The 25,778-nt window shown below is 44.4% G+C and overlaps 17 protein-coding genes across 17 annotated transcripts; 9 read left to right on the top strand and 8 right to left on the bottom strand.

Moving 5' to 3' along the window:
- The first annotated feature begins 754 nt into the window (after positions 1 to 754).
- On the top strand, positions 755 to 1,584 carry V2V93DRAFT_362083 (uncharacterized protein). Its single transcript, XM_066908270.1, has 3 exons — positions 755 to 950; positions 1,006 to 1,142; positions 1,202 to 1,584. Exons 1-3 carry the CDS (start codon positions 816 to 818, stop codon positions 1,515 to 1,517), a joined length of 588 nt encoding a protein of 195 aa, XP_066768385.1. The 5' UTR covers positions 755 to 815; the 3' UTR covers positions 1,518 to 1,584.
- Positions 1,519 to 4,948, bottom strand: V2V93DRAFT_341325 (Pre-mRNA-splicing factor ATP-dependent RNA helicase). The gene is made up of 2 exons (XM_066907808.1): positions 4,883 to 4,948; positions 1,519 to 4,830 (listed from the first exon to the last, which is right to left on the bottom strand). The coding sequence occupies exon 2, from the start codon at positions 4,821 to 4,823 to the stop codon at positions 1,590 to 1,592; it is 3,234 nt and encodes a 1,077-aa protein (XP_066768384.1). The 5' UTR covers positions 4,824 to 4,830; positions 4,883 to 4,948; the 3' UTR covers positions 1,519 to 1,589.
- Positions 4,949 to 5,066: 118 nt separating this feature from the next.
- V2V93DRAFT_341322 (uncharacterized protein) lies at positions 5,067 to 6,317 on the top strand (the record flags this gene model as incomplete). The annotated part of the gene is made up of 2 exons (XM_066907807.1): positions 5,067 to 5,285; positions 5,346 to 6,317. The coding sequence occupies exons 1-2, from the start codon at positions 5,103 to 5,105 to the stop codon at positions 6,315 to 6,317; spliced, it is 1,155 nt and encodes a 384-aa protein (XP_066768383.1). The 5' UTR covers positions 5,067 to 5,102.
- A 14-nt stretch (positions 6,318 to 6,331) lies between these two features.
- V2V93DRAFT_362079 (uncharacterized protein) lies at positions 6,332 to 7,675 on the bottom strand. The gene has a single exon (XM_066908269.1). The coding sequence runs from the start codon at positions 7,652 to 7,654 to the stop codon at positions 6,392 to 6,394; it is 1,263 nt and encodes a 420-aa protein (XP_066768382.1). The 5' UTR covers positions 7,655 to 7,675; the 3' UTR covers positions 6,332 to 6,391.
- A 133-nt stretch (positions 7,676 to 7,808) lies between these two features.
- Positions 7,809 to 9,843, top strand: V2V93DRAFT_362078 (glycosyltransferase family 15 protein). The gene has a single exon (XM_066908268.1). The coding sequence runs from the start codon at positions 8,243 to 8,245 to the stop codon at positions 9,524 to 9,526; it is 1,284 nt and encodes a 427-aa protein (XP_066768381.1). The 5' UTR covers positions 7,809 to 8,242; the 3' UTR covers positions 9,527 to 9,843.
- V2V93DRAFT_362077 (NOL1/NOP2/sun family-domain-containing protein) lies at positions 9,772 to 11,890 on the bottom strand. Its single transcript, XM_066908267.1, has 2 exons — positions 11,508 to 11,890; positions 9,772 to 11,443 (listed from the first exon to the last, which is right to left on the bottom strand). Exons 1-2 carry the CDS (start codon positions 11,841 to 11,843, stop codon positions 9,899 to 9,901), a joined length of 1,881 nt encoding a protein of 626 aa, XP_066768380.1. The 5' UTR covers positions 11,844 to 11,890; the 3' UTR covers positions 9,772 to 9,898.
- A 105-nt stretch (positions 11,891 to 11,995) lies between these two features.
- Positions 11,996 to 12,623, top strand: V2V93DRAFT_362074 (uncharacterized protein). The gene is made up of 3 exons (XM_066908266.1): positions 11,996 to 12,061; positions 12,128 to 12,221; positions 12,293 to 12,623. The coding sequence occupies exons 1-3, from the start codon at positions 12,027 to 12,029 to the stop codon at positions 12,449 to 12,451; spliced, it is 288 nt and encodes a 95-aa protein (XP_066768379.1). The 5' UTR covers positions 11,996 to 12,026; the 3' UTR covers positions 12,452 to 12,623.
- Positions 12,544 to 13,619, bottom strand: V2V93DRAFT_362071 (actin-related protein 2/3 complex subunit 3). The gene is made up of 4 exons (XM_066908265.1): positions 13,413 to 13,619; positions 13,293 to 13,338; positions 12,791 to 13,224; positions 12,544 to 12,712 (listed from the first exon to the last, which is right to left on the bottom strand). The coding sequence occupies exons 1-4, from the start codon at positions 13,416 to 13,418 to the stop codon at positions 12,662 to 12,664; spliced, it is 537 nt and encodes a 178-aa protein (XP_066768378.1). The 5' UTR covers positions 13,419 to 13,619; the 3' UTR covers positions 12,544 to 12,661.
- Positions 13,452 to 15,225, top strand: V2V93DRAFT_362070 (cyclophilin-like protein). Its single transcript, XM_066908264.1, has one exon. The coding sequence runs from the start codon at positions 13,626 to 13,628 to the stop codon at positions 15,087 to 15,089; it is 1,464 nt and encodes a 487-aa protein (XP_066768377.1). The 5' UTR covers positions 13,452 to 13,625; the 3' UTR covers positions 15,090 to 15,225.
- Positions 14,990 to 16,131, bottom strand: V2V93DRAFT_362069 (inorganic phosphate transporter Pho88). Its single transcript, XM_066908263.1, has 3 exons — positions 15,906 to 16,131; positions 15,725 to 15,843; positions 14,990 to 15,661 (listed from the first exon to the last, which is right to left on the bottom strand). Exons 1-3 carry the CDS (start codon positions 16,078 to 16,080, stop codon positions 15,380 to 15,382), a joined length of 576 nt encoding a protein of 191 aa, XP_066768376.1. The 5' UTR covers positions 16,081 to 16,131; the 3' UTR covers positions 14,990 to 15,379.
- Positions 16,132 to 16,301: 170 nt separating this feature from the next.
- Positions 16,302 to 17,691, top strand: V2V93DRAFT_362067 (Striatin family-domain-containing protein). Its single transcript, XM_066908262.1, has 6 exons — positions 16,302 to 16,441; positions 16,502 to 16,584; positions 16,652 to 16,755; positions 16,811 to 16,887; positions 16,939 to 17,023; positions 17,075 to 17,691. Exons 1-6 carry the CDS (start codon positions 16,390 to 16,392, stop codon positions 17,550 to 17,552), a joined length of 879 nt encoding a protein of 292 aa, XP_066768375.1. The 5' UTR covers positions 16,302 to 16,389; the 3' UTR covers positions 17,553 to 17,691.
- On the bottom strand, positions 17,678 to 18,701 carry V2V93DRAFT_6057 (PIG-P-domain-containing protein). Its single transcript, XM_066912744.1, has 2 exons — positions 18,429 to 18,701; positions 17,678 to 18,361 (listed from the first exon to the last, which is right to left on the bottom strand). Exons 1-2 carry the CDS (start codon positions 18,561 to 18,563, stop codon positions 17,804 to 17,806), a joined length of 693 nt encoding a protein of 230 aa, XP_066768374.1. The 5' UTR covers positions 18,564 to 18,701; the 3' UTR covers positions 17,678 to 17,803.
- Positions 18,702 to 18,732: 31 nt separating this feature from the next.
- On the top strand, positions 18,733 to 20,683 carry V2V93DRAFT_362064 (uncharacterized protein). Its single transcript, XM_066908261.1, has 3 exons — positions 18,733 to 18,948; positions 19,041 to 20,441; positions 20,499 to 20,683. Exons 1-3 carry the CDS (start codon positions 18,841 to 18,843, stop codon positions 20,580 to 20,582), a joined length of 1,593 nt encoding a protein of 530 aa, XP_066768373.1. The 5' UTR covers positions 18,733 to 18,840; the 3' UTR covers positions 20,583 to 20,683.
- Positions 20,640 to 22,181, bottom strand: V2V93DRAFT_5978 (P-loop containing nucleoside triphosphate hydrolase protein). The gene is made up of 4 exons (XM_066912742.1): positions 21,837 to 22,181; positions 21,716 to 21,780; positions 21,379 to 21,666; positions 20,640 to 21,322 (listed from the first exon to the last, which is right to left on the bottom strand). Exons 1-4 carry the CDS (start codon positions 21,920 to 21,922, stop codon positions 20,697 to 20,699), a joined length of 1,065 nt encoding a protein of 354 aa, XP_066768372.1. The 5' UTR covers positions 21,923 to 22,181; the 3' UTR covers positions 20,640 to 20,696.
- Positions 22,086 to 23,577, top strand: V2V93DRAFT_362059 (FMN-dependent alpha-hydroxy acid dehydrogenase). The gene has a single exon (XM_066908260.1). It carries the CDS (start codon positions 22,201 to 22,203, stop codon positions 23,536 to 23,538), a length of 1,338 nt encoding a protein of 445 aa, XP_066768371.1. The 5' UTR covers positions 22,086 to 22,200; the 3' UTR covers positions 23,539 to 23,577.
- Positions 23,578 to 23,671: 94 nt separating this feature from the next.
- V2V93DRAFT_362058 (P-loop containing nucleoside triphosphate hydrolase protein) lies at positions 23,672 to 25,131 on the top strand. The gene has a single exon (XM_066908259.1). The coding sequence runs from the start codon at positions 23,689 to 23,691 to the stop codon at positions 25,036 to 25,038; it is 1,350 nt and encodes a 449-aa protein (XP_066768370.1). The 5' UTR covers positions 23,672 to 23,688; the 3' UTR covers positions 25,039 to 25,131.
- A 114-nt stretch (positions 25,132 to 25,245) lies between these two features.
- Positions 25,246 to 25,692, bottom strand: V2V93DRAFT_377301 (uncharacterized protein; the record flags this gene model as incomplete). Its single annotated transcript, XM_066911910.1, has 1 exon — positions 25,246 to 25,692. The coding sequence occupies one exon, from the start codon at positions 25,690 to 25,692 to the stop codon at positions 25,246 to 25,248; it is 447 nt and encodes a 148-aa protein (XP_066768369.1).
- Positions 25,693 to 25,778: the final 86 nt, after the last annotated feature.

The raw sequence follows: 25,778 nt of genomic DNA, 5'->3' as shown, positions 1-25,778 counted from the left end.
CGTCGCGGCTGAGAAGATGCCGCACGCCACCATCTCGAGCCGACGCTCATCGTGGAGAGAGTAGAGAGAATACGGTTGTCAGAGTGGCAGAATGACGTGCAATTAGCACAGTGCTATTCTGGAAGATATCAGACAAGATGATGTCGAGTATCGATATTGATGATTGGTAATATATTACTAATATATTGACATCTGACTAATCTTACAGTTATTAGTAAGCTGTTACTAATAATATTATGCTATTATTTCGGATTTTTCTTACTCAAAATTTTATCCCATTCCATTCTATTTTATTTTAATTATATTCAAAAGCTCACAACCTGTAAAGCAACACATGCTGCTACAGCAGCAGCAGCAAAAGCAGCAAAAGCACAGCATTGTTTCAGGAATTCACTCGAACATCGCTGAGTGCGGTGGCTCGGGCCCGAATGCTAAGCTTTTCTCAGCCACAAGCCCCGACCCTGCGCCGCAGCCTCCCTAAATTTAATTTTGGACTTTGTCAGTTAATACTATTTTCTTGGTCTTGCTAGCGAACAATTGATTAGCATATCATATATCGAAAATGATATGCTTATAAGAGTCGCCTTGCAATTTATCTGATTGTGGCTGTAACCAGGAAAAGCTTGATTGAAAGAGATTGTCTGTGCTCCTCAAATTATGTCTTGAATTACCTTCACAGCGGCTCAGCCCCCTCTTTCTATAAATACCGCCCATTCCTTCTTTTTGCCCTTGTTCTTCCTTTTTATCCTTCTATCTTTTCTTATTGCCAATCATTTCCTATCAATCTCATATCTACTTCTTTATTCACTCGCACAATGCAAGCCATCGAAAACCTCTTTGAGTTCGGTCGTAACCAGAACCAAGACATATACTCGAACAACTACACTCCTCAGCAGCACGAGGCAAAATTCTCTCATGAAGCCATCGCCGGCGCCGCATCTTTTGCTGCTGTATGTGAACTTTTTCAGCTCTAAACGTTTTTGCCAGTTGCTAATGAGACAATAGTTCAAAGCATTCGAAGACAAGCAGCGTCGCGAAGGCCAGCCTGTCAGTCATGCATTTGCAAAAGAAGTTCTAGCTGGTTTTGCTGGTGCCGAGGTCGACAAGCTGATCGAGACCAAGGGTCTTAACTTTTACGATCGGTAGGTTTTAGCTTCTTTGCTTTGCCTTTTAGTGCCTGTTATTAACAAGTTGACCACAGTGAGAAGGCAAAGAGACACGCTCAGCAGCAAGTTGAGCAAATGTATAATTCGCACTATGGCGGTGATCAAAATTATGATCCTCAGTCCAGACCTCCTCCTAGAGAGATCCAGGAGTCGTTTGGCGGTGGATATGGCGGAAACCAAGGATTCGATGGTGGATACGGTGGAAATCAGAGAGGATATGGTGGAAATCAGGGCTTCGATGGCGGCTACGGAGGTAACCAGGGAGGATATGGTGGAAATGGAGGATTCGACGATGGCTACACTGGAAACCGAGGTTACGACAATCAGGGCTACAACAACAATAACTACTAAAGCGTCTATTTTTTGGATATTATAAATACCAATATTGTATTACATGCAACATACATATCATACACACTTCTCTTAAAACCCTCTTCTCATCCGCGGTGTTTGCGTCCTCACCCTAAACAGTCCTGGTGTAGCAATTCCCGAAACTCCGACACCTGCCACACTCTTTGCTCTCTCCTTCTTGCTCTCAAGCTCACTCTCTCGCGCCACTCTATCTCGTTCAAACTGTTCCTCAATCTCCATCTTTTTGGAAAACTCTTGCTCAGTGGCCCGTTTATAGCGCGACGTATACCCGGATTTCTCCTTCACGCTATAAAATACTCCACCTAGTTCAGCCAACCAATGTGCATCAACCGCAGACACCGTTGACATAAACTCTTTCGACGTAAGAATCAACTCATGATAAACAACATATTCTGGCAAATATCCCAATCCATACAATGCGGAAGTAGGATGTAACTGTACAGTAACACTTGTTCTCAAATTAACGTACTCGCCCAATCCTTTCCTCTTTGCTGCTTGAATGAAGTATCCCGAACATACACATTTGCGAATAACATCCCAATCAGATCCACAGGACCGAATATCAATTTTTTGAAGCTTCATAATATCAAGTAATTGCTCTCTAATCTCCTTTGCTCGTCGAAGAGTCTTGGGATGCAAGAAATGTCGCATGCACCAACTATCGGACTGCTTGTTTGCCGTCCACTGGGAATACACGTTCAATAACGTCAAATGATCCGATTCAGCCACAAAAAACTTTTCCCGCGCGGCATCAGACTCTTCCTGACGCTCTTTTGGTCGGTAAAACGTATTCGGTACGCTCAGCATCGATACAATCGTTAGCATCTCTTGTGTACATTCGTACTCCTCTGACATAATCAAGAGCTTAGACAACGACGGTTCCATCGGGAACGACGCCATCCGTGACCCAAGTGCAGTCAATTGTCCCATATTATCAAGCGCCCCCAGAGCCCATAAATCATATAGACTACTGGTCATCGTCTCTGCAGGTGGTGGATCCATAAAATCAAACTCCATCAAATCACGCACACCTAGAGACTTTAATAATAAAATCGTATTCGCCAAATTAGTCCGCTGAATCTCGGGAATATTCTGTACGTAAAACTCGTTTCGAAATGCAGATTCGGTATATAATCGATACGCAACACCAGGCTCCGTCCGTCCGGCCCGTCCCGATCGTTGACTTGCGTTTGCCTGCGAAATCGGTGTGATCTGAAGCGAATCCATACCAATTCGCGGATTATACACTTTCAGCTTAGAATATCCAGAGTCGACAACAAACTTAATTCCATCGACCGTCAATGACGTTTCGGCAATATTTGTAGCGACAATCACTTTGCGTGTGCCCTTAGCTGCCTTGTCGAAGATCTTAGCCTGAAGATCGGCTGGCATTTGCGAGTATATCGGTAAGATTTCAAGTTTCGGCGGGTTATCTAACGTGGCCAGTCGTTCAGCTGTGACTTCGCATGTGGCTTCAATATCCTCTTGTCCAGTCATAAAGACCAAAATATCACCGGGTCCTTGCTGTAAATGAATAGTCAAAATCTGTTTAACTGCTGCATCAACATAATCTTCACATGGACTTTTGGAATACAAAACATCGACAGGGAACGTGCGACCTGGAATAGTAAATTGCGGCGCGTTTCCGTAAAACCTCGAGAATCGATCCGCGTTCATAGTGGCTGACGTGACGATAAGTTTCAAGTCACGTCTTCTTGCAAGAATTTTTTTAAACAAACCCATCAATACATCGGTATTCAGCGCACGCTCATGCGCTTCATCCATGATAATGCACGAATACTTCTCGAGATCTGATTCCTGAAGAGATTCACGCAATAGCACACCATCAGTCATGTACTTTATGACTGTATCGCTAGAAGTACAATCTTCAAATCGAATAGAATATCCTACTTTGCTGCCAACCTTGACACCCATCTCGTCAGCTACACGACTTGCGACGCTCATAGCAGCCACTCTTCGTGGCTGTGTACACCCAATAATACCACGCTTAGCGTAACCGTCTTCGTAGAGAAACTGCGTTAACTGGGTGGTCTTTCCTGAGCCGGTCTCACCAATGACAATAGTGACTTGATTGTCGTGGATAGCGCGCAACAGTTCCTCGCGCACGGCAAACGCAGGAAGGGCCTGCCGTTGTTCAGCAATCGATTTGTCTTGACTGAAAGACGAGGCAGGTGCTTGCTTTTGCATGTGCGCCGAAAACTTGCTGCTGCCCCCATTTGCCGAATCATCACCCCCGTCACCCGCCAGCACGCTATCGGACTCATCATCGCCTGCTTTGACACCCATAACATTACCAAGAGCAGTGCCAGCCATATTAAGCGAGTCACGCGCTTGCCGCTGCCGTTCCCGCCGTAATCTTCGCTCGCGAACTAATGTCGACCCTTTACGACTAAACACAGCCATATCGCTTTGCGGATCGCGCACGGCAGAAACCGGGTCTCGTTGTCGTGTGAATACGTTACGACCGTCTAGGAATGGAGGAGTGAGGTCGTGAACGAGTAAATGTACTCTATTCTCATCGTCATCATCGTCTTGGAAGGACGTATCAAGGCCTAAGCCTTGTCCGACACCCGATGTCATGAGCTGGTTTGTTTCCCACATATCTGCATCTCGTTGTTTAGCTTGAGCGCGCATGCTCATCCTAGATGCCATTTTAGCTTGTAGCTTAGACTCTGCTTCGGCAACGTCGTATGATGAACTGCCGAATGGGTTATGCGATTCATCGCCTGCAACATGACCTAGCTCATCAGTGGCATACCAATCGCGCTCTAGTGCTGACAAGCTTTCTTCATCATAGTCAGATGGCAGCAAACCACGAGCTGCGAGGGGAGTAGCTTGTCGCTGCAACGATGGTGTGCGAGATGATATCCGAGACGGCGCTCGGTGCGATGAGCGCGATGATGTGACGCGAACTTGATACTCCTCATCGTCATGTCCTGTATCTGCACTGCGTTTGCGTGATGATGATGAAGATTGAATGCCTTGTCGATGACGGCTGTTCTGTAGTCTACGACGAGCCTCGTCGGAAAGACCGGGTCCATGACTAGGCGTTTCTATCCTTCGCTCCCTTCTCGATGAAATTACTGATGCTGGAAGACTTGGTTTCTTGAATTCTTCGGCGGGTTGTGGATTTGACCGTTTGGGAATTATGAGACCACCTTTAGCACTTGGGATCCGTAAACCGCCTGGGGTTTCTTCAGCGTTGCTGCCTGGAAGACGGTCGGCTGTGCTTGTAAAATTGATTTTCTTTAGGTCGTCTGCCATGTTACCGCTGCTTGTGTTGTTAATGAACGTATCAGCAAGAAATTTTTAAACAGACTTACTTGTTTTCAGCTTGTATATTGAAAGTAGAAATGAAGCAGATAAATTTCTTCTTCTTCACCAACGAGACATTTTAAGAATATATTTTTGCGTGTTATGATCTGTACCCTTTATTTCTATATCGTGCGGCTCGCCACCATCCCGCTTAAACTCTTTTTGCCTTCTCCCAATCTTTTTCGGATTCGACGTACGAAAACATTATACAAGGTATAACTACGCAATATGTCGCTGGTCGACGAACTATTAGCTGATTTCTCTCCTTCTGTGTCTCCTGCCTCTTCTAGATCTGCGTCTGTTGAGCCAGAGGCTGAGATCATAGAGGAGAATTTAGAAAAAGATGTGGAGTTTAGCAGTGAGATTGAGAGTGCTTCTCGATTACTCGATACCTTGAATCCGCTTCTGCAAGTATGATTTCTTTTCTTTCTGATCATTAAATTACATAAATCTGATTTTTTTTGCTTTTAGAAAATTGACGAATACATGAAACAAAACGCGTCAGCCGCCGGCGACGTCGAAGATAACCCGGAATACAAGCTTCTAGTCCAAGTGAACGACCTCGCTGTTGAAATTACAACCACAATAGTATCGTTATACAAATATGCCGCAGAGAAGTATCGTCCGCGCTTTCCTGAATTAGAGTCTTTGGTATTGAATCCGGTGGATTATGCAAAGACTATACAGGTTGTTGGGAATGAGGTTGGAAGTATAACAGATTTGAGAGTGACATTATCAGAGTTTTTACCAGCTGCTATTGTTATGGTTCTCACTGTATCAGCAGTGACTTCTAAAAGTCGAGAATTAACTGCAGAGGAATTGAAAATAGTAAACGCAGCCTGTGAGAGACTAATATTCTTCGACTCTGCGAATCGCAAAATCACTCAATACGTCGCTACAAAGCTCTCAGTCTTTGCTCCAAATACTGCCGCGCTAGTCGGAGCTGCTACCGCTGCACAGCTATTTGGAGCGGCTGGTGGTCTTCGTGGATTATCGCGCATGCCGTCGTGTAATATGCCTGCGTTGGGTGTCAACCGACGAAATCAGACAAATATCGGCTTAGGAAATACTGGTGTTCGTCAGCAAGGGTATTTATATTTTAGCCCGATAATTCAGCGACTTCCAGATGATTTGCGACGACAAGGTTTACGAATTCTGGCGGGTAAAGTCACATTGATGGCGCGCGTGGATTTAGCTCATTCCAGTCTAGATGGCAGCACAGGTAATAAAATGCGAGAAAAGATTGAAGAGACACTTGAAAAGTTAGCCGGCCCGCCACCTAGTAACGGTCCAAGAGCGTTACCTGCTCCGGATGATAAATTGTCCAAAAGGAGAGGAGGCCGGAGGTTGAGAAAATATAAACAGCAATTCGCGATGACGGATGTGCGGAAGGCGCAGAATCGGATGAGGTTTGGTGAACAGGATGGCGACTACATAGAGTAGCTACTATGATTGTATTATCTTATATATATTTTTATTTATGCGCGTACAGTATGAATTACATGTTTTTTTTTTGGCTAATTCTGTGGTCTTGGTGCAGAAGATGTAGCAGTGGTTGCGGTAGCTGAAGCTTTATCTGTTGAGTAATTGTATGTAGGCAGAGGCACGGGGAGTCCATCATCAGTGACAGGCTGCCACAAAAACAAATCACAGCCAGTCTCTTGCTGATAGGTTGCGCCACATGACCAAAAATATTTTCCTTTCGACTCCTGTTGCTTGGATACGCATCGCAGGATCATAGTCATACCACAGCGACAAGTAGGACACTTGTCTGGCGCGTACTCGGGTCGGTACATGCGGAACGTGATGTTTATCCGAGCGTTCCCAGATACAGGATGAGGTTCAACGCAGCGGGCGCGCATTACCGTGTGCTTGTACTGCTCCTGACAAGGCGCATGCATTACCAGCAGAGAATTGTGCGGGAGATGCAGTGCGTAGGTAGGAGTGTTTGCAGTCGGACTCGCTTCGCGCAGTCTGAACTCACGCGTGGCGCCTAATGATAGACTCGCAATCACAGGTTGGGGACCATGATACGTAAGTCTATCAGCATGGTAGCCGACACCTTCATGTGCTCCAGCATAGTTATTGCAAAAGGCAACTTCGGCGGACCACCGATCGGGGGTCTGATATTGCTGACGAGGACGAGAGGCCAGCTCCCTTGCTACGAGCTCTTCGACTTTTGCTTTTACAAGCTCCATTGTGTTGGTAAATGGTCGTACGTCAGATATCGGAGCTCCATTGTACCGATACGTGTGTGCAAACTTTTCGCCGCCGCCTATTCGCGTTTTGCTAACGTAGAAGGCGGTCGTGTGCGGCGAACTTACTTCACGATTGAACAAGCGGAACTGGTTTGCGGTCCATGTACTCGCCTCTTTTGTAAGTTCGGAAAGAAGGATCTCTGCTAAGTCTGCAGAGAGAAAGTTTGGAGTGAAGGTGCATGGAGTGCGATCTGCAATCATGCGCGGCGTGTAGAGATGGACGACGCCTCGCGCGTAGACGGATGCTGCGCTGCCTTCAGAGTGAGCGCGTTTGTGCGGCACAGAGCTGAAGAATTGGGTTACAGCGGCCTGAAGAGGGCGCTGAGAGCGCTTGGTTTGCTTTGTTTGCTCTTGCCGGTGAGAATTGTCCTGGCCGAGGAAGGCTGCTGCAGCCGCATTTACATCGCCGCCGGCCGCGACGAGCGCTTCGAGCAAGACCTCAGCTGAGAGGGAGCCGGAGCAAAGGGATGCAAGAACTGCAAGACGCGTGTCCGTGTCGTCGTCGTCGCTGCTGCTGCTCATGCATGTGGTGTAGTGTGAAATCTATCAGACAAGGAGCGTATCCGCTCCGCTTATCTAATTCACCGCAAATCCATTACCTGCTTACTGTCACGTGATTCCCCAAGCGCTGCGCAGCCATCTTACTTCCTCTCCTCGCTTCGGTTACTTCAGCCTTCGAATCAAGCAGCCACCGCCAAACTGACGCTTCACGACCGCCGCCGTCCGTCGCCGCTGCCGCTCGTAAACCACTCGAGCAGCGCAGCAGCAGCCTCCTCGCCTGATTCCTCTCCGCTTTTGTCCTCTGCCACACGCCCGCATCTTCAGCAGCGTGCCTCCCGCCGCGCCGTCTCTCTTTTCGACCACTCCTCGACAGAATCTCTTCCTTCCGCCTCGTCGGCCTACACACCTCACTCAGTCCACTCAGCGCCTTCTTCTAGACGCTCGTCCATTGCCTCTGAGCCGGGATCTTCGTACCTGCTGCCTCTCGCTGAGCTAGAGCACAGGAGACCCGAGCCGCCAAATTGCTTGCACTCGCAAGCAGACGCAGACTTTGACGCAGACGAAAAGTTTTCAAAGAGACAGCCCGCCTTTTCAAAGCCCCTTAAAACCATGTTTGATTCTGTTTATTCCCAGTACTTGCGCTTCCGCCCTTCTCGCGTCTATACTCGCGCGGTGCAATGGGCAGGCCTCACGTTCGTCGCCCTCATCGTCCTTGTTTTCGCGCTCCATCGTCATCTTCAGCCCTCGGTCGCCACGCCCTCCTACGCCGCCCTCAACGATGCCGTTTATCAGGCTCACAATCAGATTGCTTTCCAGCCACTCGTGCCGTCCTCGGACAAGGACGTCCCGCTTGAAGTCCTGCGAGCTCGGCCGAAACCCAAGGCGGCTCTGATCTCGCTTGTGCGAAATTCGGAAATCGAAGGTATCGAATTATCTATGCGACATCTTGAGGCCCGATTCAACCACAAGTACAACTATCCATGGATCTTCTTTAACGACGTACCATTTGACGACGACTTCAAGGCCCGCACAAAGAATCTCACCAACGCTGAGTGTCACTATGTCCTCATCCCGGAAGAGCACTGGTCTCTCCCGCCTTGGATTGACGAATCTCGCTTCATCTCTTCGCTCGAATACCTTGGTGCCATTGGTGTTGGTAAAGGCTGGATGATTTCTTACCGTCACATGTGTCGCTGGAACTCAGGTTTCTTTTACAAGCATCCCATCCTTGATGACTATGATTGGTATTGGCGAGTTGAGCCGGATGTTCATTTTTTCTGTGATATTGACTATGATCCGTTTGCTTTCATGGAGGAAAACAATCTAAAGTATGGTTTCAACATGAACATCCTTGACGATGCAAGATCTTTCCCGTCTATGTGGCGTCAAACCCAAGAATTTATGGGCGACTACCCGGAGCTGATTCACCCTGATGCAGATCTCTCGTGGATTATCGATCACCGTAACGATGGAGAGTATAACAACTGTCAATTCTTTTCCAATTTCGAAATTGGTTCACTTGACTTTTTCCGCAGCAAAACTTACAATACGTACTTTGACTACATTGATCGAAAAGGTGGATTCTTTTACGAACGTTTTGGCGATGCTCCATTACACACTCTAGCCATCGTTCTTTTCTTATCGAAAAAAGAAACTCATTTTTTTAGAGATATAGGGTACCAGCACGATATCAATCGTCAGTGTCCAGCAAACCTTTTCGATAAATGTTCTTGCGAGCCAACCGTTCTTGACGAAAATTTCTACAAGCTTGTGCCAATGGAGTCGCCGCAGAAGAAACCTGATGATTCATGTATCAGATTATGGCTTGGTGGGGAATGGCTTGATAAGGACGAGAAAACTGGAGAGTACTTGAAGTCTGGGTACTCTTTTTGATTGGGTTGAAATTGGCTTTTGTATGTTTGCTTTTATTTTTGTTGGCATATGTTATCCCTTTCGTAATTGTTTTTGTTTATATCCGAATGTTTTGACTATGCATATGTTGGATGTGATAATGAATTGTCTGAAAGAATATACTCCTATCAGATAAATTTACAAAATATAGTCAAGTAGTTCAAGGGTGAGATTCCTCGTTCAGTCCCTTGTTGGAATTTAATGTAGCCTTGTGAAGGAGCGAGAGTGGCAGCCGTTCAATTTTTCCCACAAAATGGCATTTTTGTCTTCAAGAAAAAATCTATCTATTTACTTAATCATCTAATCATCTCACAATTAAAGAACATAAGCATATCTATTAAAAATGCAGTCAAATCACTTTTTCGGCTTCTCCTCCAACTTTATCTTTTTGAACTTTGCCACAAAAAACCCATCAACGTTATAGGTATGCGGATAATATCTTCTAGTCAAATTCAACTTTTGATTAAATTCCTTGCCTCTGAATGATGTGAACCCAGGAACACCAAACACAAGGCCCGTATCAACGAGCTTGATATCAGAACGCTTACGAAGGGCGTAGTCTACTACGGCTTCGTTCTCATCGACCATGACTGAGCATGTAGAATAGACGATATATCCACCCGTCTTCGAGCTAGCATCGACAGAATCAATTGCGGCTAATAAAAGCTTCTTCTGTAAGAAAGGCAAATCGATGAAATCCTTTTCGTTTCTGCTAGTCTTGACCGAAGCGTCTTTGGCAATAACTCCAGTTCCCGAGCACGGCGCATCAAGCAACACGCGGTCAAAGCCACCAATCACGCGCGGAAATTCCTGTGCATCATGATTGCACACGACAGTATTAGTACAGCCCAGTCTGTGGATATTCGCAATCAAAGACTTTGTTCGCGCCTTGTTTGAATCGTTGGCAAATACACAGCCTGTGTTTTTCATGAGTGCAGACAAGTACGTTGTTTTGCCACCAGGAGCGGCAGCCATGTCTAGTACACGCTCACCCTCCTGTGGTGCGAGAGCTATACATGGCAAGAAAGACGACGCCGCTTGAATAATGTAGTGTCCGGCGAGATACTCCGGGGTGGCGCCAATAGGAACTTGACTGTCAAAAATTTGCAGACCAACCTTTGTCCAGTTACCGATTGGTTTGAGGTTAACTCCACGGTTAACTAGTGCCTGAGCAAGATTGCGTCGACGAGTTTTGAGGGTATTTGTGCGGATAGTGATTGGCCTTGGAACTTCGTTCGCTTCGAAGAACTCAATTGCTTCGCGCGGTGAGAAAAGCTCAAAGAGTTTTCCGGCGAGAAATTCGGTGTAGCCATAGTAATTTGCAATATCTGAGATCAACTGAGAAACATACTCGCTACGAGACCGACCTCGTTCGCCGAGCTTTGTGAAATCGTCAAGAACATTGAGAATTTCTTGAATTCGTGTGCGAGACAGATGAATGTCGGGTGCAATATTTGACGAGTCTTGGTCCTCAGTGGACGGCAGAGTTGACTTGTCAACATTGATTTCTACTTCTGCGTCATCTTCTTCGCCATCATCGTCGTCTCCGAATTCTTCATCGTCGAGTTCATCATCGAGTTCATCAACCCCATCTTCACCTTCCACTAGTCCATCTGAATCGTCATCTAGGAACTCAAACTCATCTTCCTTTTCTTCTTCTTCCTCCTCTTCATCTTCCTCTTCTACTTCTTCTTCTTCTTCCTTTTCTTCCTCTTCACCTTCTTGCTGCTGCTTCTGCTTTTCTTGTTCCTTCTCTCCAACAGTCTTGAAAGCTTTAGCTAGACCCTGCATATTTGCCGACTCTAGAAGATCATTGTCGCCTTCGTCGTCGCTAAACATTGCTCTTCCTTCTTCCTCATCTCCCGAATCGACGACTTCATCTCCTGAATTAACAACATCCTAAATCAAAGTCAATAACTCTTCAAAGTCTTCATATATAGAAATATAAGGGAAAAAGTCATACACCGTTAGATGAGTCTGCGCTCGAATCACTGCCATACTCATTTTCGTCCTCTTCACCAAAATCATAGAAATCATCGCCATTCTTCACCTCGCTGTTTTTGATAAATTCAACTTTTTCTCTTTTATCGCTCTTCTTTTTTCCGTTTAAATATTTGCTCTCTTTATCGCCATCGTTACGTTTCCGTTTACGATCGCCGTTATTGTTGCTCGGTTTAGAAAAAGTAGATTTGTATGGTTTTCGCTCTAGCGCACCCTTCTTGAAATCGTCGTATGAAGGAATAAGACCTTGCTTAGTCCGTGCTTTACGTCCCAATTTCGGACGTGCTTCTCTGACCATTATATTCTTTTGTCTGAATGGTTGTGCAAAAAAGCTGTAAAAAAGTGAGGAGCGACAGAAGTTTTTTTTTCTTTTTAGTCGAGTTGGGAGTTTTTTGACCCCTGAAAAAGTTTGTATGTATACGTCTCGCTGCGTCTCGCATCATCAGATATCTTAATTGCTCTCTATACATATCTTTACAAAATGGCACAAGGAGCGCTGAAAGTTATCAAAAAAAGGTATCGCATATGATTGCATAAAGAAATCTATATGTATATTTTAATGGTTCCCTAACTTGTGTATAGCGGCACTAAAAAGTCCTTGACACCAAAAAAAGCAGCTAAAAAAATCATTGCCCCTAGAAAGAACTCTGCGATCGCAACCGCAAAATTAAAAAAGGTATGTATTAACGGTCGCCAGTAATTGCATTGAATCCAATTATGCGAGCAAACACTGACATTGGCGTAAAGAAACATTCGTCGGCTATCGCGGTTGGAACTGAGAAATTATTGTCTTCTCGAGTTGGACATCTGGAAGTACTTAAAGGATCACGCAGAGAGATTGCAAAGAAAGAGGCACTAAAGCAAGCCAAAGAACGTATAGCGAAGAGAGCGGAAAAGAGCAAGTAATAATAATAAAGTAATTAACGGTCCAGTTTCACGGTTTATTTATTTTTTATTTTTTGATTAGTATTGTTACTAGTTATTGTAAAGGCGTTTTAGTTGGGGATATTATTAATAAATATAAATATTTGCCAGAAGAGATTCATATTGTTGTATAAAAATACATTTCATTAGTAGCATTTAGATTGTTAATTCACACAGTACCTCTCTATACATTCACGAGAGCGATTTGTTCATGAAACGACGACGAGTAAACGCAAGCCAGTACTATTGTCGAAAGTTAGAAATTAAATTGTAACTCACTGCAAACAAGACACAAAATTAATTGTAAGACAGAAAACATACCTTACTGGGCTTATCAGAGACGCCATACACTCTATCAATCAACCGCACAGCCAGCTCCTGTCTAAACTGCGCCAAATATCCTCTCAGCATCTCAGCCTCCGAGCGATCCCTAGGCGGTGCATACAGACTATTCAAAGGGAATCCGGCATCACCAGGAATCGAAAAGTGCTCGAGAGCAAGCGTATTTAAAATGCGATTCGCTTCGTTGCGATCGACAGTGGCATTCTTGTTTGCTGATATACCCGATAGACAGTCTGTAATGAACAAAATGCCATATATTAAAGTGCGATCAGCGGGCCCTTTAATTTCAAAGTTACGGAAGAAAGAATTGGCGCGGAAGAGGTCCAGTACTTCGTCAATGATGTCGTAGTCCTCAGCAGTCGGATAAGCCGGGCCCCGGAACTTTGTGCGGAGCGGCAGCACCGCAAAATTTCCTATCATTAAAAGAATCAGAATTGCTGGTGACCTTATTAGTTTAAATATGATTGGTTGATTGACATACCGACAAGCCTTGTGTCGGCTTCTGCGAGAAATGTGGAATGGTAAGCCTGCAAGAGAATTGTCAGTCGTCACTACTCAATACATCGAGTTTCAATCACTAATCTTATTCAAATACACATACTGGCATTATATTCTATGAACTATATTCAACGATTTCTTAAAAAAAGGTTCTGAATTCTGGATCCTTGACACTGATAGTACTATAATGGTAAAGTAGAGAGAGGCTGGCTCCAGCGTGCACTTCCAACACAGCCGCGGCCGCTGCCTTCGAGGCTCAACTCAAAATTCATCATTACCTTCGTACTTTCCTCTTCCTTAATACGAATATATACCAATGTCTTCAGCCTTAGAACCTCCAACCACAGCCAAAGTCATATTTCAAACATCGAAAGGACCACTGGAAATCGAACTCTGGGCCAAAGAAACCCCGAAAGCCTGCCGCAATTTCCTGCAACTATGCTTAGATGGAGTCTACAACAACACGATCTTTCACCGCGTCGTCAAAGACTTTTTGATCCAAGGCGGTGATCCGACAGGCACAGGACATGGCGGATCCAGTATTTATCATGATGAGGGAGGATTTGAAACCGAGATCCATTCGCGACTACGGTTTAACCGTCGAGGGTTGCTAGGCAACGCCGACGCAGAGAAACTTAACGACAATTCACAGTTCTTTATAACATTAGCCGCGACACCAGAGTTGCAAGGCAAGCACACATTATTTGGAAGGATAATAGGGGACACAATATTCAACGTGTTAAAGATCGGAGAGGCGGAATTGGGCAATTATGATAGACCGCTATATCCTGCCAGAATAACTAAGACTGAGATTGTTGTGAATTATTTTACAGATATGACACCGCGTGTCGCGCAATCTCAATCTTCAAAGCCTTCTGAAAAGAAAAAAAAGAAAGCAAAGCCAAAAGTCAAGATGTCATTCGCCGATGACGGCGATGAAATTGAAGAAACCGCTACCCCTCAAACTTATAAAATGCGACCTGCACATGAAATATTGAATGACTCAAGACTCTCCAACCAAACAGTTTCTGAAACTGTCGATTCTGAGATAAAATCATCACTCAAGACTACTGATACATCGACTAAATTAGAAACCGCCACGCCAAAAGAAAAAAAGTCAAAGAAATCCGACAAACCGCTTCAGGAGAAGAAAATAGATCAAGAAAGAACGAAACTAATAGAGAAAATTGATGACGGTACTCAGGCCTCTTCAGACTCATTCGATCAAGTATCAACTCAAAAATCTGATTTCGACCGTATAAATGCCGAAATTATGTCAATGAAAGCGTCATTAAAGCGAAAAGGAGACGCCGATGACGATACAAAATTAAGAAAGAAGACTTCTTTAGTCAATGAAGAGCGTCAGAAGTATTTATCAAAGAAAGATACCTCGTTGTTATCGAAGAAGAAACAGGCCGAGGCTCGCGAAGCCGCGACACTTGCCATGCTAAGCAAGTTCACTTCAAAACTTCGTTCAGCGTCATCATCAAGTCCTGCACCAGCTCTCCCTCGCAAATCGTCAAAACGAAAAGTTGGCAAAGCAGCTGAAGACGAAGAACAATTATGCGATTTACATAATCTGGCGAACTGCCAGTCATGTTTATACTACGATAAATTAAGCGACGGAGAAGATGATGACCCAGCATCGCTTATGACACATACATTTGCAGATACAAAAACTGTGAGAGTAGCTTCTCAGCATCGAGAAGAATCGTCTCCACCTCCGCCAGCGCGACGACAAGAACAAGGTCGAAGTTCCGCCAGCTTGCGAAGGAGATAAGCAATCTTTAATTCAATATAAACTGGGTTAGAGTGTGTAAGATAGTCGTAAATGGCAAATACAAAACAGAAGTGTGCATGATTTTGTATAAAAAGAAGCAATAAAACCTATAATTACACGAACAAATAAAAACAAACATAAAAAAAGAAAATAATCATGACATTAAAGAACAGAAAGTCAAGTTCCTGCGCACAGCTTCTCTTTTTAACCTCGTTATTCTTCGTTTTTCAACATCTAGCACTCTAAATTTCTACTCCGTCCCCCATAGACAACAGCAGAGAGGCAAACATTTACTCCTCCTTGACACCGCCGAGACCACTCTTCTCGGCCTCCTCGATCGCCTTCTTGTCGGTAGCGACATCGCCGCCAGCGCCACCGGCACCAGCGAACATACCAGCAGCCTTGAAAGGACGCTTGAGGTCACCAACAGCGGGCTTTCCAAAAACATGAATCTGAACTATCTTCTGCTCGTAAAGGCTCTTAAGAGGAAGAATTGACTGCATAACAAGAGGGTTGGTGTAGCCCAACTTGAAGTGCATGAAGACTAAGACAACGATACCAAAGAGGGAGGACTAAGAATCAATCAGTTAGCTCTTCTTTCACAATCGGGTGCTATCGATGTAAAGTAAACATACTCTGATGGCAGTGGTAATCTGCTGAAGATCGTACTCCTTGACGGTGGTAGTCACGAGCTTCTTCTCGGTACTTCCAGACATGGGAGCAGGAGGCTCGACGTACTTAAGCGTGGTGAGATCTATACACGTTAGCTCTGTATCAAATGGAATATTGCAACTAATATTGGAAAGAACTACACACCATTCTTGGAAGCGACCTTTATACGAGCGTACAAGTAAACTGTAAAGATGATAACGTTACTCGCGAGGTAAGCGCACCGAGCGTAGAATACAACCATTGGATCCTCGAACGGGATCTTCTTCGAGAGTTGCATCAGCCCAAACATGAGCACCATATTAGAAATAGCGGGATTCATCTTTAATTAGGGTGAATATCAGAATATAAAAAGAGAAAGAAACAAAAGATGAATAACTGGTGAGGAAAAAAGAAACTTAAGTTTGTGGCCACGTAGTAGGAGTAGATTAATTGCATAAAATATATGCAGTTATGCCATTTACTTGCCGAACCCTGCTGCGATTAAATCGCTTAAAACTCCCTAAAACCAAGTTCTGGTTGCACTCTCTTATCCCAAACACAATCGACAATCAACAATCCTCAGAGCAGCTGCTCAGATACAGCATTCAGGACAGGCATATACACGCAGCAAGAGCAATCATCTCTTCAAATGTCCGGCGTAGCCAACGGCCAGACTCCGCAGCCGGAGTACACATTGCCAGGTACGCCACGTTCAATAGTTCTGCTCGATATCGTGCTAATTGTTGAACACTAATTTATAGGAGTGATGCGATTCCTGCAGACCGAATGGCAAAAGAGTGAACGGAGTAGGATTCAGTGGGAAATCGAAAAAGCTGAAATGAAGGTATCTTTTACTTTTTCAAAGCAATTAAAATGTCTGCGTATACTGATGTTTTTATCTTGATTCACAGGCACGAATAGCCAGACTGGAAGGAGAGAAGAGAGGCACACAGAAACTTGTCGAGTCTTATTTCAAGAGGATAAAAATGCTTGAACGCGCACTTTCTGAAGAAAGGTATGATTTCTTTGGAGACGATTCAAGTGAAATATATGTTCACCAGCAGATCTAGATCCAAGTCAAGCGGGTCTCCTGTTCCTACCAAAGATGCGGCGGAATCTACCGAGCTAGAGAATGATCTTGCGTCTGGTGAGAAGCGCTTTAAAGTCTTTTCGTAATTAATCATGCTGATTTTCGCAGTTACCTTGGAACCATTCGTCAACAGTAAATCACATATCGAAGAGGCAGAGAAAAGAAGAGCAAAGTCGCGGCAATATCTGGAGAAGTGAGCAATTTCTTACATACATGTTTATATTTGTATTCTAATCTGTAATAGGTGTCTACAAGAAGTTACCTATTTACTTGTGTTTGCAGATGACATGCCGTTACCAACCTCATCGCAAGATCAACAGTCATCCGTTTCATCTTCTAAACCTCCCAATGTCAATGGTACCGCTTCACACACAGCTGAGAGTATATCTTCGCAATACGATCCAGAGAAAAGGAATAGCAGCGATCGGCCAGGTACGCGTATACTAGTAAATCCTAGTACTCGTGCCGGTAGTCAGGTGATCGTTGTCGAAGAAGAAGCACTTGAAGGCGAGGCCATCACAGAAATGCCTTCACCAAACAACACTAATTCACGAATCATTTCACAAACGGTTGAAATCAATGATGCGGCTGCAGATCATCCTGTGGCTATCAGTGAGCCTGTCATCAGTAGCACAAACATCAACGATTCTGAGGGATGGGAGTTTGACGACCGACCTGGTGCAAATACGGGAACAGCGAATCCTCCGCAATATGCCCGTTGATATAATGACTGATCAGTTCAGTCATATCTTTGCTTCTGTACATTATATTCTTATTATTATTATTTTTTATTTTATTTTATTCATTTTTTATCATTATGGACCCAGCACAGACACTGCTTGTAAATAAAATACTAGAAGCACAAAAATATAAGAACAGACTCACTTAGCAACGACGCACCGAAAGAAAGAATCACAGGATTAAACCGCAAATGCATTATCGTACACGATCAAACTCCGTTCACCCTCTGCTTTTAACTCCCGTTGCTCTCTTCGTGGTGTCTATCTGCATAAAGTACATAATTCACCGACTCGAGAGGTAGGTCCCATACACCATCTGAGCCTTTCCACAGGTACTTGTCATCTTGCGAAATAACTGCAAAGTCATCTGTAATTGTACTCAAATTATCCAGTTTTGGTGTAAGCACTTCGACATTGTAGCTAATGAGTGCAACATATATGTACACAATAAACATGACCATAAATGACGGAAACGCAAGAGCCCACCATCGCGATGGATAGTAATATATTTTCAAACTATGGAGTACAACCTGTGGAAGAAATGTCCATAGGATGTAAATAATGAATGCAAACGTACTAGATACGTAAAGAGCAAAGCCAAAATACTCGCGCTCGGGGGGCACTGCATCGCCACCAACCGTGACATCTGATTCTTTAGCAAGCTTATCACCGTCTGGGATATCAGCGTCCGAGTCTGATGCAACTGATGCAGTGCGGAGTGCTGGAACGCGGGGAGAACTTCTGCCGGATGTGAAGAGAGAGAACGGAGCATTTGTCGGCTTTTTGAGGGGCTAAATTCATGGAGAAAACAATTTTAGTCAAATTTCCTATAAAAGCATATACATCAAAAATGCATACGGTGGGAGGATGATTGTAAAAAGGAGGCTGGAACTGCCAACTGTTATCTTCAAGAGCTTCAAGATTCGAGGAGGATGCTGATTGTCGAGGCCGCCGGCGACGTATCGAAGCCGAAGACTTGCTCCGTTTCATCATCTATACCGCATCTATCTATGTCGAATGTATATAACTGATCTTTGCTGTTTTTGCCGTTATTTAGCAACAAAACTGAAAAAAAACCAAGAACGCAAGCTCGTGGGCTGTACACTAGACACTCGATCAGATAAACTTTATTGAGCCCCATTAATCATTAATGCTCTATAAACTGTGCCTCAACATTACTCTTTAATCCGTTAAGCACATACATCTTCATATCATATACAGCGAGACACAGCATATACTACTATTTGACGACTATATATCTTACCGCTATATGAACGCCGAGTGCGAACAAGCTATCGGGGACGATGTTTCCGAATCCGGAATCAGCTATGCTCTGAAGCCGACAGAGGACCCTGTAACTCCCACTGAGCCTGCTTCTGTAAGTCATTATTGTTCTTTGCATTTGTCAACTATAAATATTGCTAGAGGTTCCGTTTGATATGCTAATGTGCTTATGGTTGCTTGCTTCAGCCGATTCCCACTGGCTCTAACTTGGTTCCCGACACAGCCTCAGCCGTTAAAGAAGGCTTAGCAAATATCAACGACTCGACTATTTCTAGTAGTCAATCTGAATTCTCATTAAGTAAAGAACTAGCGCCGTTTGCTACAGAAGCGTTAAACACTACCGAAGCTTCTTCTGCTTCTGAATCTAGCGCACCTCCCCCTCCAGCGAGAGCCGCTCGTGACGAAGAGATTAGGAAGGAACTTGAATCCAGCGTCTTCAACGTTAAAAAAGTCAGCTGGTTCGATCCTTATGGACGAGTTCGTGAATCTCCAATTATATTGCAAAACAAGAATGGGCCATGCCCGTTAATTGCCCTTGTTAATACCTTGATTTTGTCGACTGCGCCTGGTTCGGTTACGCCTATATCTAACATCTCAGCGGCGCGAACTGAGATAAACGCCAGCTATCTGATTGATTTGCTGGCAGACGTGCTGTTAAGTTCCAATAATACCGAACACACAGATGTAAACCATGTTCTCTCGTTGTTACACAGCCTACATACTGGACTGAACATCAACCCACGATTCGACGGATCATTCGAGGCCTCTGAAGAACTGGCTGTGTTTCGTGCCTTTGATGTCGACCTAGTTCACGGATGGGTCTCTGACCCTTCAAACAAATATGTCGACTCGGCAGTGACGAAAGCGGAATCATACGAAGGCGCCCAAGGACTACTAGTTGCCTTGTCGGAGTTATCGTCAAAGCTCGAGAACGGACAGTCGCTTACTGAAGAAGAGCTTGATACAATGGAAAATGCTAGATTAGTTCAATTGTTTCTCTCTCAGACAGCCACGCAGCTTACTCCGTTTGGCCTCTCGTTTCTGTCAGAACTGCTATCACCGGGTAGCCTAGCTGTTCTTTTCAGAAACGATCATTTCTCTACAATATACAAGCATCCAGACTCCAAACAACTGTTCATGCTAGCAACTGATTCTGGATTCAGTTCAATGCCAAATATTGTCTGGCAATCTTTAAGCGATGTCAGCGGCTCGAGCAGTTGTTTTTTCAATGGAGTATTTGTCCCTAGCGAATTCGGTGAGGAAACACCAAAGTCGGCCGCGGCCCCACCACAACACCCCACACAAAATTCTTCTCCGGTTCCTACAACTGATCTAGATCTTGCTCTAGCAATGGAATTGCAACGCGAAGAAGACGAGAACTTGGCACGCGAAGAACAGCGCAGAGAAAATCGAGCTGTGCGCAACGCTAGGCGCGGAGAAACTCGTTCGCAAACCGTTGCGAACAGCGTTCGCAGCGATATGCGGCCAGGCTCTTCAGCTGCTGCACCACCTGCGGCGCCGGGATCGCGGCCTCGACCAGGAACAAGGGGATCACATGGGAATGACCGTCCACGAGGTCCAACCAAGGTGAGTATTTACTCTCCATATGGAGGACAGGCCCGGGGCTTACTCAATGAATTACAGTCTGCGGGACCAACAGGATCGGTATCAGCTACCTCGAAGTCAAAAAGGGGAGGCTCGGAGAAAGATAAGTGCTGCATCATGTAGGCTATTTATGCGGTGTGGTTTCATTTAAATATTTTCTGCATTTAAGATTGAGCTGAAGTTGGCGCACACGTTGTGATTCATAGAAATCAAATCAATTGCCATTTTGCTTTATAACTACTTTGCCGCCGAGTCCTGCAGCTCGATACTAGTTTTAACAACACCAATAAGCGCACTAGTTTGCAACGTCTCTGACCCTCCACTTGACAACCTATATTCTATATCTGCCAACCCGGAAATCATTTCCGCGCGAACCGTAGGCGCAAACTGGATCTGCTCAGACTCTTCAAAGATCCCCTGTAACAGATCGGCCAATGCTAAACCGTTGGATTGTTTGATCTTCTTAACTGTACGGAGAGCAGTGCCCCACTCCTCTGTCATCATTGTATCCATAAGTTGCCGTATATCAGATGGTCTGGGATTTCCGACGCACTCATAGATATCTATTTCAGAAATAGCGACAGTTTGTTTCTCACCATCTTCTCTCGCAACATGGCATGCCTGCAAGACATTCAACGCGCGACGCATATCACCTTTTGATAGCGATAGTAAAGCTGAGAATGCATCGTCTGAAATATTCACATTTTCCTGTTCAATCACGTGAGTTATACGCTTTCGAATGGAATTTGATGGGATCGGTGAGAAGCGGAAGCGCGTGCAGCGAGATTGGATTGCAGGAGTCAATTTGTGAACGTAGTTTGCTAGAATGCAGAATCGTGTGTGTGTTGTAAATTTCTCCATTACTGTCATATGGAATTAGCTAAGTGATTTCAAAATCCGTATAAAGAAAAAGTCATACTTCGTCGAAGAGCATTCTGCGCGGTGTTGGTCATCATATCCGCTTCATCAAGGATCACCAATTTAAACCCTTTGCTAAACATCTGTCTCGTAGATGCAAATGTTTTGATCTGATCACGAACAACGTCAATTCCGCGCTCATCAGAGGCATTCAGTTCCAGGACCATATTTTTGAAATTCTTGCCGTAAATCTCGCGCGCTACTGCCAATATCGTTGACGTCTTTCCAGTACCGGGAGGTCCATAGAATAACAGATGAGGGATTCGATTGGAGGCAATAAATGTGCGGACTTTGAAATATTCAGTATAAGCCATCATATTAAAAGACAGAGAGCTTACTAGTGGAAATGATATTCTCGTGACCTGCAACATCATCAAGACTACTCGGTCTATATTTCTCAACCCTTTAAAACCACTAAATCAATCTTGTTTTTCTGCTCAATAAGCAAAGCTATCTTACCATGGAAGACTATCAGAGTCTTTCTCAGCAATTTTTCCTTTCGTTACAGAGGCAGAAATAACATCTATATCTATGGCCTGCGACATTACTTACTGAGCTGCTGCGATAAAGAGAAGGGGACACAAAGACGCGTTTGAACGTGTAGTCGCGTTCGGCAATAAAACCTAAATACAGATCATATTGACAATAATGTCACGTGAAAAAACATGCTAAGGTTGGCCTGTCTCGTGCTTCATCTAATATCAAACTCCAACTCGACTATAATGTAAAGATAAATCGGTACAAATTCCTGCTTTATGCCATTTGAGTCCTTCTTTTAATTAGGAGCTCTTCTCGTCGGTTTATAATCTAAAAAGAAAGTGAAATGGAGTGTGGGGCTCCAAGTTATGAATCCTGGGCTCAATATCAGACAGACATTTACGCAGCTCTGAGGCCTCCTGAGATCTCCACAGATTCACTCAAATGGGAAGCCGAAGCCAGAGACAAACTTCCTCTTCGATATTTCAACTATATTTATGGAAATGCGGGCCAATTCCGTACATATGCGGCAAATATCAGAGCGTTTTCGCGCTACAGACTTGTTCCACGCATGCTTTCAGGAGCATCTAGTCGTGATCTTTCGGTTGAAATCTTTGGCAAGAAATTCCCGTCGCCACTAATTGTTGCTCCAATTGGAGTGCAGAGCATTGCTCATAAAGAGGCCGAGTGTGGATCAGCTCGAGCTGCTGCGAGGTTGAATGTGCCGTTTGTGTTATCGACTGCATCGAGTACGAATCTGGAAACAGTTGCTGCTGCCCACGACGCAGCCTCTGTGAATCTGACAGATGATTTCGCCAAGCCCGATAGATGGTATCAATTGTACTGGCCGACCAACGATAAGATCACCAAATCATTACTAGATCGCGCTGCGAATAACGGATTCTCGGTTCTTGTTGTTACTCTCGACACTTTTTCTCTTGGCTACCGGCCTTCCGATCTCGACCAGAGCTATTTACCGTTCATTTGGGGTGAGGGCTGTGCTATTGGCTTGAATGATCCCGCTTTTAAAGAATTTTATGCAAATTTGGTGGCTTCGCGGCCGAAACTGTCATTGTGGCAGCGGATCAAGATGCTTTTCTCGAGAAGCCACAGAAGCTTTTTCCTGATAATTTTCTTGCTGTGGTATCAAAAATCCATATTCGTAGCTTTAGCGTGGCTGTCGCAAGCTTTTTCTGGACAGCATAAATCATGGGAGGACCTCAAATTCTTGCGAGAAAATTGGAAAGGTCCTATTGTTCTAAAAGGAATTCAAAGCGTCGAAGACGCACAAACAGCTATAAATTACGGAATTGATGGTATTATCGTCTCTAATCACGGTGGGAGACAAGCTGACGGTGCCAGAGCTTCTCTGGACGCGCTTGCTGAGATTACGGCAGATCCGGTCGTCAGCTCATCGGATCTGACAGTATTGTTTGACTCTGGCGTGCGAACCGGCTCAGATGTTATCAAGGCTTTGTCCTTGGGAGCTAAGGCGGTCCTGATTGGTAGACCGTATATTTATGGACTTGCGATTGCAGGAACGAAAGGTGTTGAACATGTGCTGAGGTGTCTATTAGCGGAAACTGATATTACGATGGGGAACATCGGCAAGAAACGTATCTCTGAGTTGAGCCGGGATATTATGGATGTAGTGGATTCAGAGCTGCCTCTTGTAAACAAATAGATCATTAAAATAAAATAAAATTCAGTGACCATAGCAAAATCAATCATTAATGAAGACGCGTGAACAAGACCAATTTAGCCAAACCTTATTTACCAAACTCACTTGCGCAGTTACCTTTTGACACCAGTCATAACAAAAGGCAGAGCCTCAATGGCAGACATATTCTCGGTATTACCAGATTATTCAAGTGATGATTATGATTTACTGAATACGTTCTCGGAGTGCAATTTACTAGCTGCGGATCTTGCGTCTCTTTCATCATCTGTTGATGCGCTTGCGCGACGAACGCGACGCAGTCAGGTCGAATTACGATCCTTCTTCAATAGCTACGAAGAAGAATTAAAGAAAGGAGCTATAGAAAATGGCCCAGTTGGAATATCAACATGTATGAATCTACTACAAAGATCTCATGAAAAGCCTGTTTTGCGATTCTTTTCGACAGGCGACTCCAGGCTGGACATGAGTCTATTTGGCGGGAAGGGAATTGCAACTGGATGTATAACAGAAATTGTGGGTGAAAGCAGTGTCGGAAAATCAACTTTCCTAACTCAGCTTTGTGTTTCCGTGCAATTGTCTCCGGAAAATGGTGGATTAAATGGTGATGCAATCTACATCTCTACAGAAAGCGGTTTGTCAACACATAGACTCAATATGCTGATTTCCAGTTTTCGAGCGCGCTTCCTCGATGATCGCGAAAGATTAAGTGCAGATAGAGTACACTATGTTGGCTGTAGAGATCTGGAAGAGCAAGATCATATATTGCAATTTCAATTACCGGCATTTGCGCGAACTCGAAATATTGGCCTTATAGTGCTAGACAGCATTGCAAGTCACTATCGAGCCGAGCACTTCGGAAGTGGACCATCAGCAATGTATGTACGAGGAAACGAATTACTAAAAACGGCGTCTGTGTTGCGAAGACTAGCTAAAGAGTGCAAATGTGCTGTCGTGGTGGCTAATCAAGTCACTGACCTCTTCAGGCTTGAAGAATTAGTTCAAGGTGCTGTCAGCAGCGCTTCTGTGATGACGCTTACCCAGCAATCGCAAATGTCACAGGCTACTGAGAAATATTTAAGAGCGCCTAGTGATATGCCAGCATCTTCATTGCAACAGTCAGAAAGCATTGACTTTTCACGATCGTTTGAAGAAGAAGAAGCTGAATTATTAGCATCTATGAACGAAGAAGAACAAGAAGCAGATTTTGATGTCTTGGAAATGGATTTACAATCTCGATTTTATACAGGCTGGAATTGGCTCTCTGATGCTTCTAGTGAAGCAGATTATGTGCCGGGCAGCCAGGGAAAAACATCTGCCATGGGTCATGTGTGGAGTCTTTGCGTATCTCAGCGCATTGTTTTTAAAAGAGAGACTATTGAAATGGATTATGATTTAGGCAGGGGGAAAAGGACGATAGGGGTAGTATTTTCACCGTACTTTGAAAGCGGAAAGATGGTGGAATTCGAGATTGATAACGAGGGAGTTCGAGAGGTCCCACAGTAGACAATGTTAACTGGTCTACCTACATTCTTGACAATTTACCAGCATAAACTTGTTAATAGAAGGACAATTTGTAGATAATCATTTTATTCATGATACCAAGTCATGTTAGTTTCAGATAACATTCGAACTTGGTCTCTTTAACTATTACATATGCATTAACCCTCAAATCAAATGAACAATCTCGCGACAAATATTGTATCATCAACATCATATCACAAAAGAAAGAGCTATACCGACTCCAATTATAACCAAAACAAGTGCAGCGAGACAAAAAAAGAGCATTTTATGCATACGTCTGCTCGAAGCAACCGATCGCAGTCGTTCTGTGGCAGTCATTTTACTTCGAAATTGTATTATCTCGGGATCATCGAGCAATGACGGCGGAGTAATTGTACGGCTGCTAGTCGTAGACAAAGTCCTGGTAAGCGTTATATTCTTCGAAGAGTATATTGGAACTTGCTCAACACATTCTGATCCTCGAAACGCAGTGGATGAGTATGTTGTCGAGACTGTCAATATAGCTGGCCGAGGTTGTTCGAGGTCAGTATGCACCTCCGGTCGAAAGGGTATAGGAGTGTATGCTGGTGGAGGGACAGCTGGAATTGCTTGCAACTCAATTGCCTGTTCAGGCTCAATTGCTGTTGGTGTCGTCATATTATGTACCAAATATTCTCCAAAAGGAATTGTCAAAGACAGTGGAAAAGCAGACAAAATATATCAAGATTCGATCACTTTTGTGT

Source organism: Kockiozyma suomiensis, assembly GCF_038497685.1.
Source record: "Kockiozyma suomiensis strain NRRL Y-17356 unplaced genomic scaffold V2V93scaffold_1, whole genome shotgun sequence".
Taxonomy (NCBI): domain Eukaryota; kingdom Fungi; phylum Ascomycota; class Lipomycetes; order Lipomycetales; family Lipomycetaceae; genus Kockiozyma; species Kockiozyma suomiensis.
This window is presented reverse-complemented; position numbering and strand designations above follow the sequence as displayed.

Excerpts from the sequence above, each read along its gene's own strand:
- V2V93DRAFT_362074 (XM_066908266.1), top strand. The coding sequence starts at position 12,027 with ATGGCACAAGGAGCGCTGAAAGTTATCAAAAAAAG. Across the intron at positions 12,062-12,127 it reads CTGAAAGTTATCAAAAAAAG|CGGCACTAAAAAGTCCTTGA; the intron begins GTATCGCATATG and ends ACTTGTGTATAG. Across the intron at positions 12,222-12,292 it reads CAACCGCAAAATTAAAAAAG|AAACATTCGTCGGCTATCGC; the intron begins GTATGTATTAAC and ends ATTGGCGTAAAG.
- V2V93DRAFT_362079 (XM_066908269.1), bottom strand. The coding sequence starts at position 7,654 with ATGAGCAGCAGCAGCGACGACGACGACACGGACACGCGTCTTGCAGTT.
- V2V93DRAFT_362078 (XM_066908268.1), top strand. The coding sequence starts at position 8,243 with ATGTTTGATTCTGTTTATTCCCAGTACTTGCGCTTCCGCCCTTCTCGC.
- V2V93DRAFT_362058 (XM_066908259.1), top strand. The coding sequence starts at position 23,689 with ATGGCAGACATATTCTCGGTATTACCAGATTATTCAAGTGATGATTAT.
- V2V93DRAFT_362064 (XM_066908261.1), top strand. The coding sequence starts at position 18,841 with ATGAACGCCGAGTGCGAACAAGCTATCGGGGACGATGTTTCCGAATCC. Across the intron at positions 18,949-19,040 it reads CTCCCACTGAGCCTGCTTCT|CCGATTCCCACTGGCTCTAA; the intron begins GTAAGTCATTAT and ends TGCTTGCTTCAG. Across the intron at positions 20,442-20,498 it reads GTCCACGAGGTCCAACCAAG|TCTGCGGGACCAACAGGATC; the intron begins GTGAGTATTTAC and ends AATGAATTACAG.
- V2V93DRAFT_362067 (XM_066908262.1), top strand. The coding sequence starts at position 16,390 with ATGTCCGGCGTAGCCAACGGCCAGACTCCGCAGCCGGAGTACACATTG. Across the intron at positions 16,442-16,501 it reads GCCGGAGTACACATTGCCAG|GAGTGATGCGATTCCTGCAG; the intron begins GTACGCCACGTT and ends ACTAATTTATAG. Across the intron at positions 16,756-16,810 it reads CGCGCACTTTCTGAAGAAAG|ATCCAAGTCAAGCGGGTCTC; the intron begins GTATGATTTCTT and ends CAGCAGATCTAG.
- V2V93DRAFT_362069 (XM_066908263.1), bottom strand. The coding sequence starts at position 16,080 with ATGAATCCCGCTATTTCTAATATGGTGCTCATGTTTGGGCTGATGCAA. Across the intron at positions 15,844-15,905 it reads AAAGGTCGCTTCCAAGAATG|ATCTCACCACGCTTAAGTAC; the intron begins GTGTGTAGTTCT and ends TAACGTGTATAG. Across the intron at positions 15,662-15,724 it reads AGATTACCACTGCCATCAGA|TCCTCCCTCTTTGGTATCGT; the intron begins GTATGTTTACTT and ends ATTGATTCTTAG.
- V2V93DRAFT_362059 (XM_066908260.1), top strand. The coding sequence starts at position 22,201 with ATGGAGTGTGGGGCTCCAAGTTATGAATCCTGGGCTCAATATCAGACA.
- V2V93DRAFT_362077 (XM_066908267.1), bottom strand. The coding sequence starts at position 11,843 with ATGGTCAGAGAAGCACGTCCGAAATTGGGACGTAAAGCACGGACTAAG. Across the intron at positions 11,444-11,507 it reads GCGCAGACTCATCTAACGGT|GATGTTGTTAATTCAGGAGA; the intron begins GTATGACTTTTT and ends ACTTTGATTTAG.
- V2V93DRAFT_6057 (XM_066912744.1), bottom strand. The coding sequence starts at position 18,563 with ATGATGAAACGGAGCAAGTCTTCGGCTTCGATACGTCGCCGGCGGCCT. Across the intron at positions 18,362-18,428 it reads TTTACAATCATCCTCCCACC|CCCCTCAAAAAGCCGACAAA; the intron begins GTATGCATTTTT and ends CCATGAATTTAG.
- V2V93DRAFT_362071 (XM_066908265.1), bottom strand. Across the intron at positions 13,225-13,292 it reads AGCCGACACAAGGCTTGTCG|GAAATTTTGCGGTGCTGCCG; the intron begins GTATGTCAATCA and ends TTTTAATGATAG. Across the intron at positions 12,713-12,790 it reads TCTCTGATAAGCCCAGTAAG|TACTGGCTTGCGTTTACTCG; the intron begins GTATGTTTTCTG and ends TTTCGACAATAG.
- V2V93DRAFT_362083 (XM_066908270.1), top strand. The coding sequence starts at position 816 with ATGCAAGCCATCGAAAACCTCTTTGAGTTCGGTCGTAACCAGAACCAA. Across the intron at positions 951-1,005 it reads GCGCCGCATCTTTTGCTGCT|TTCAAAGCATTCGAAGACAA; the intron begins GTATGTGAACTT and ends ATGAGACAATAG. Across the intron at positions 1,143-1,201 it reads GGTCTTAACTTTTACGATCG|TGAGAAGGCAAAGAGACACG; the intron begins GTAGGTTTTAGC and ends AGTTGACCACAG.
- V2V93DRAFT_5978 (XM_066912742.1), bottom strand. The coding sequence starts at position 21,922 with ATGTCGCAGGCCATAGATATAGATGTTATTTCTGCCTCTGTAACGAAA. Across the intron at positions 21,667-21,715 it reads CGAGAATATCATTTCCACTA|TCCGCACATTTATTGCCTCC; the intron begins GTAAGCTCTCTG and ends AATATTTCAAAG. Across the intron at positions 21,323-21,378 it reads GCAGAATGCTCTTCGACGAA|TAATGGAGAAATTTACAACA; the intron begins GTATGACTTTTT and ends TCCATATGACAG.
- V2V93DRAFT_341325 (XM_066907808.1), bottom strand. The coding sequence starts at position 4,823 with ATGGCAGACGACCTAAAGAAAATCAATTTTACAAGCACAGCCGACCGT.
- V2V93DRAFT_362070 (XM_066908264.1), top strand. The coding sequence starts at position 13,626 with ATGTCTTCAGCCTTAGAACCTCCAACCACAGCCAAAGTCATATTTCAA.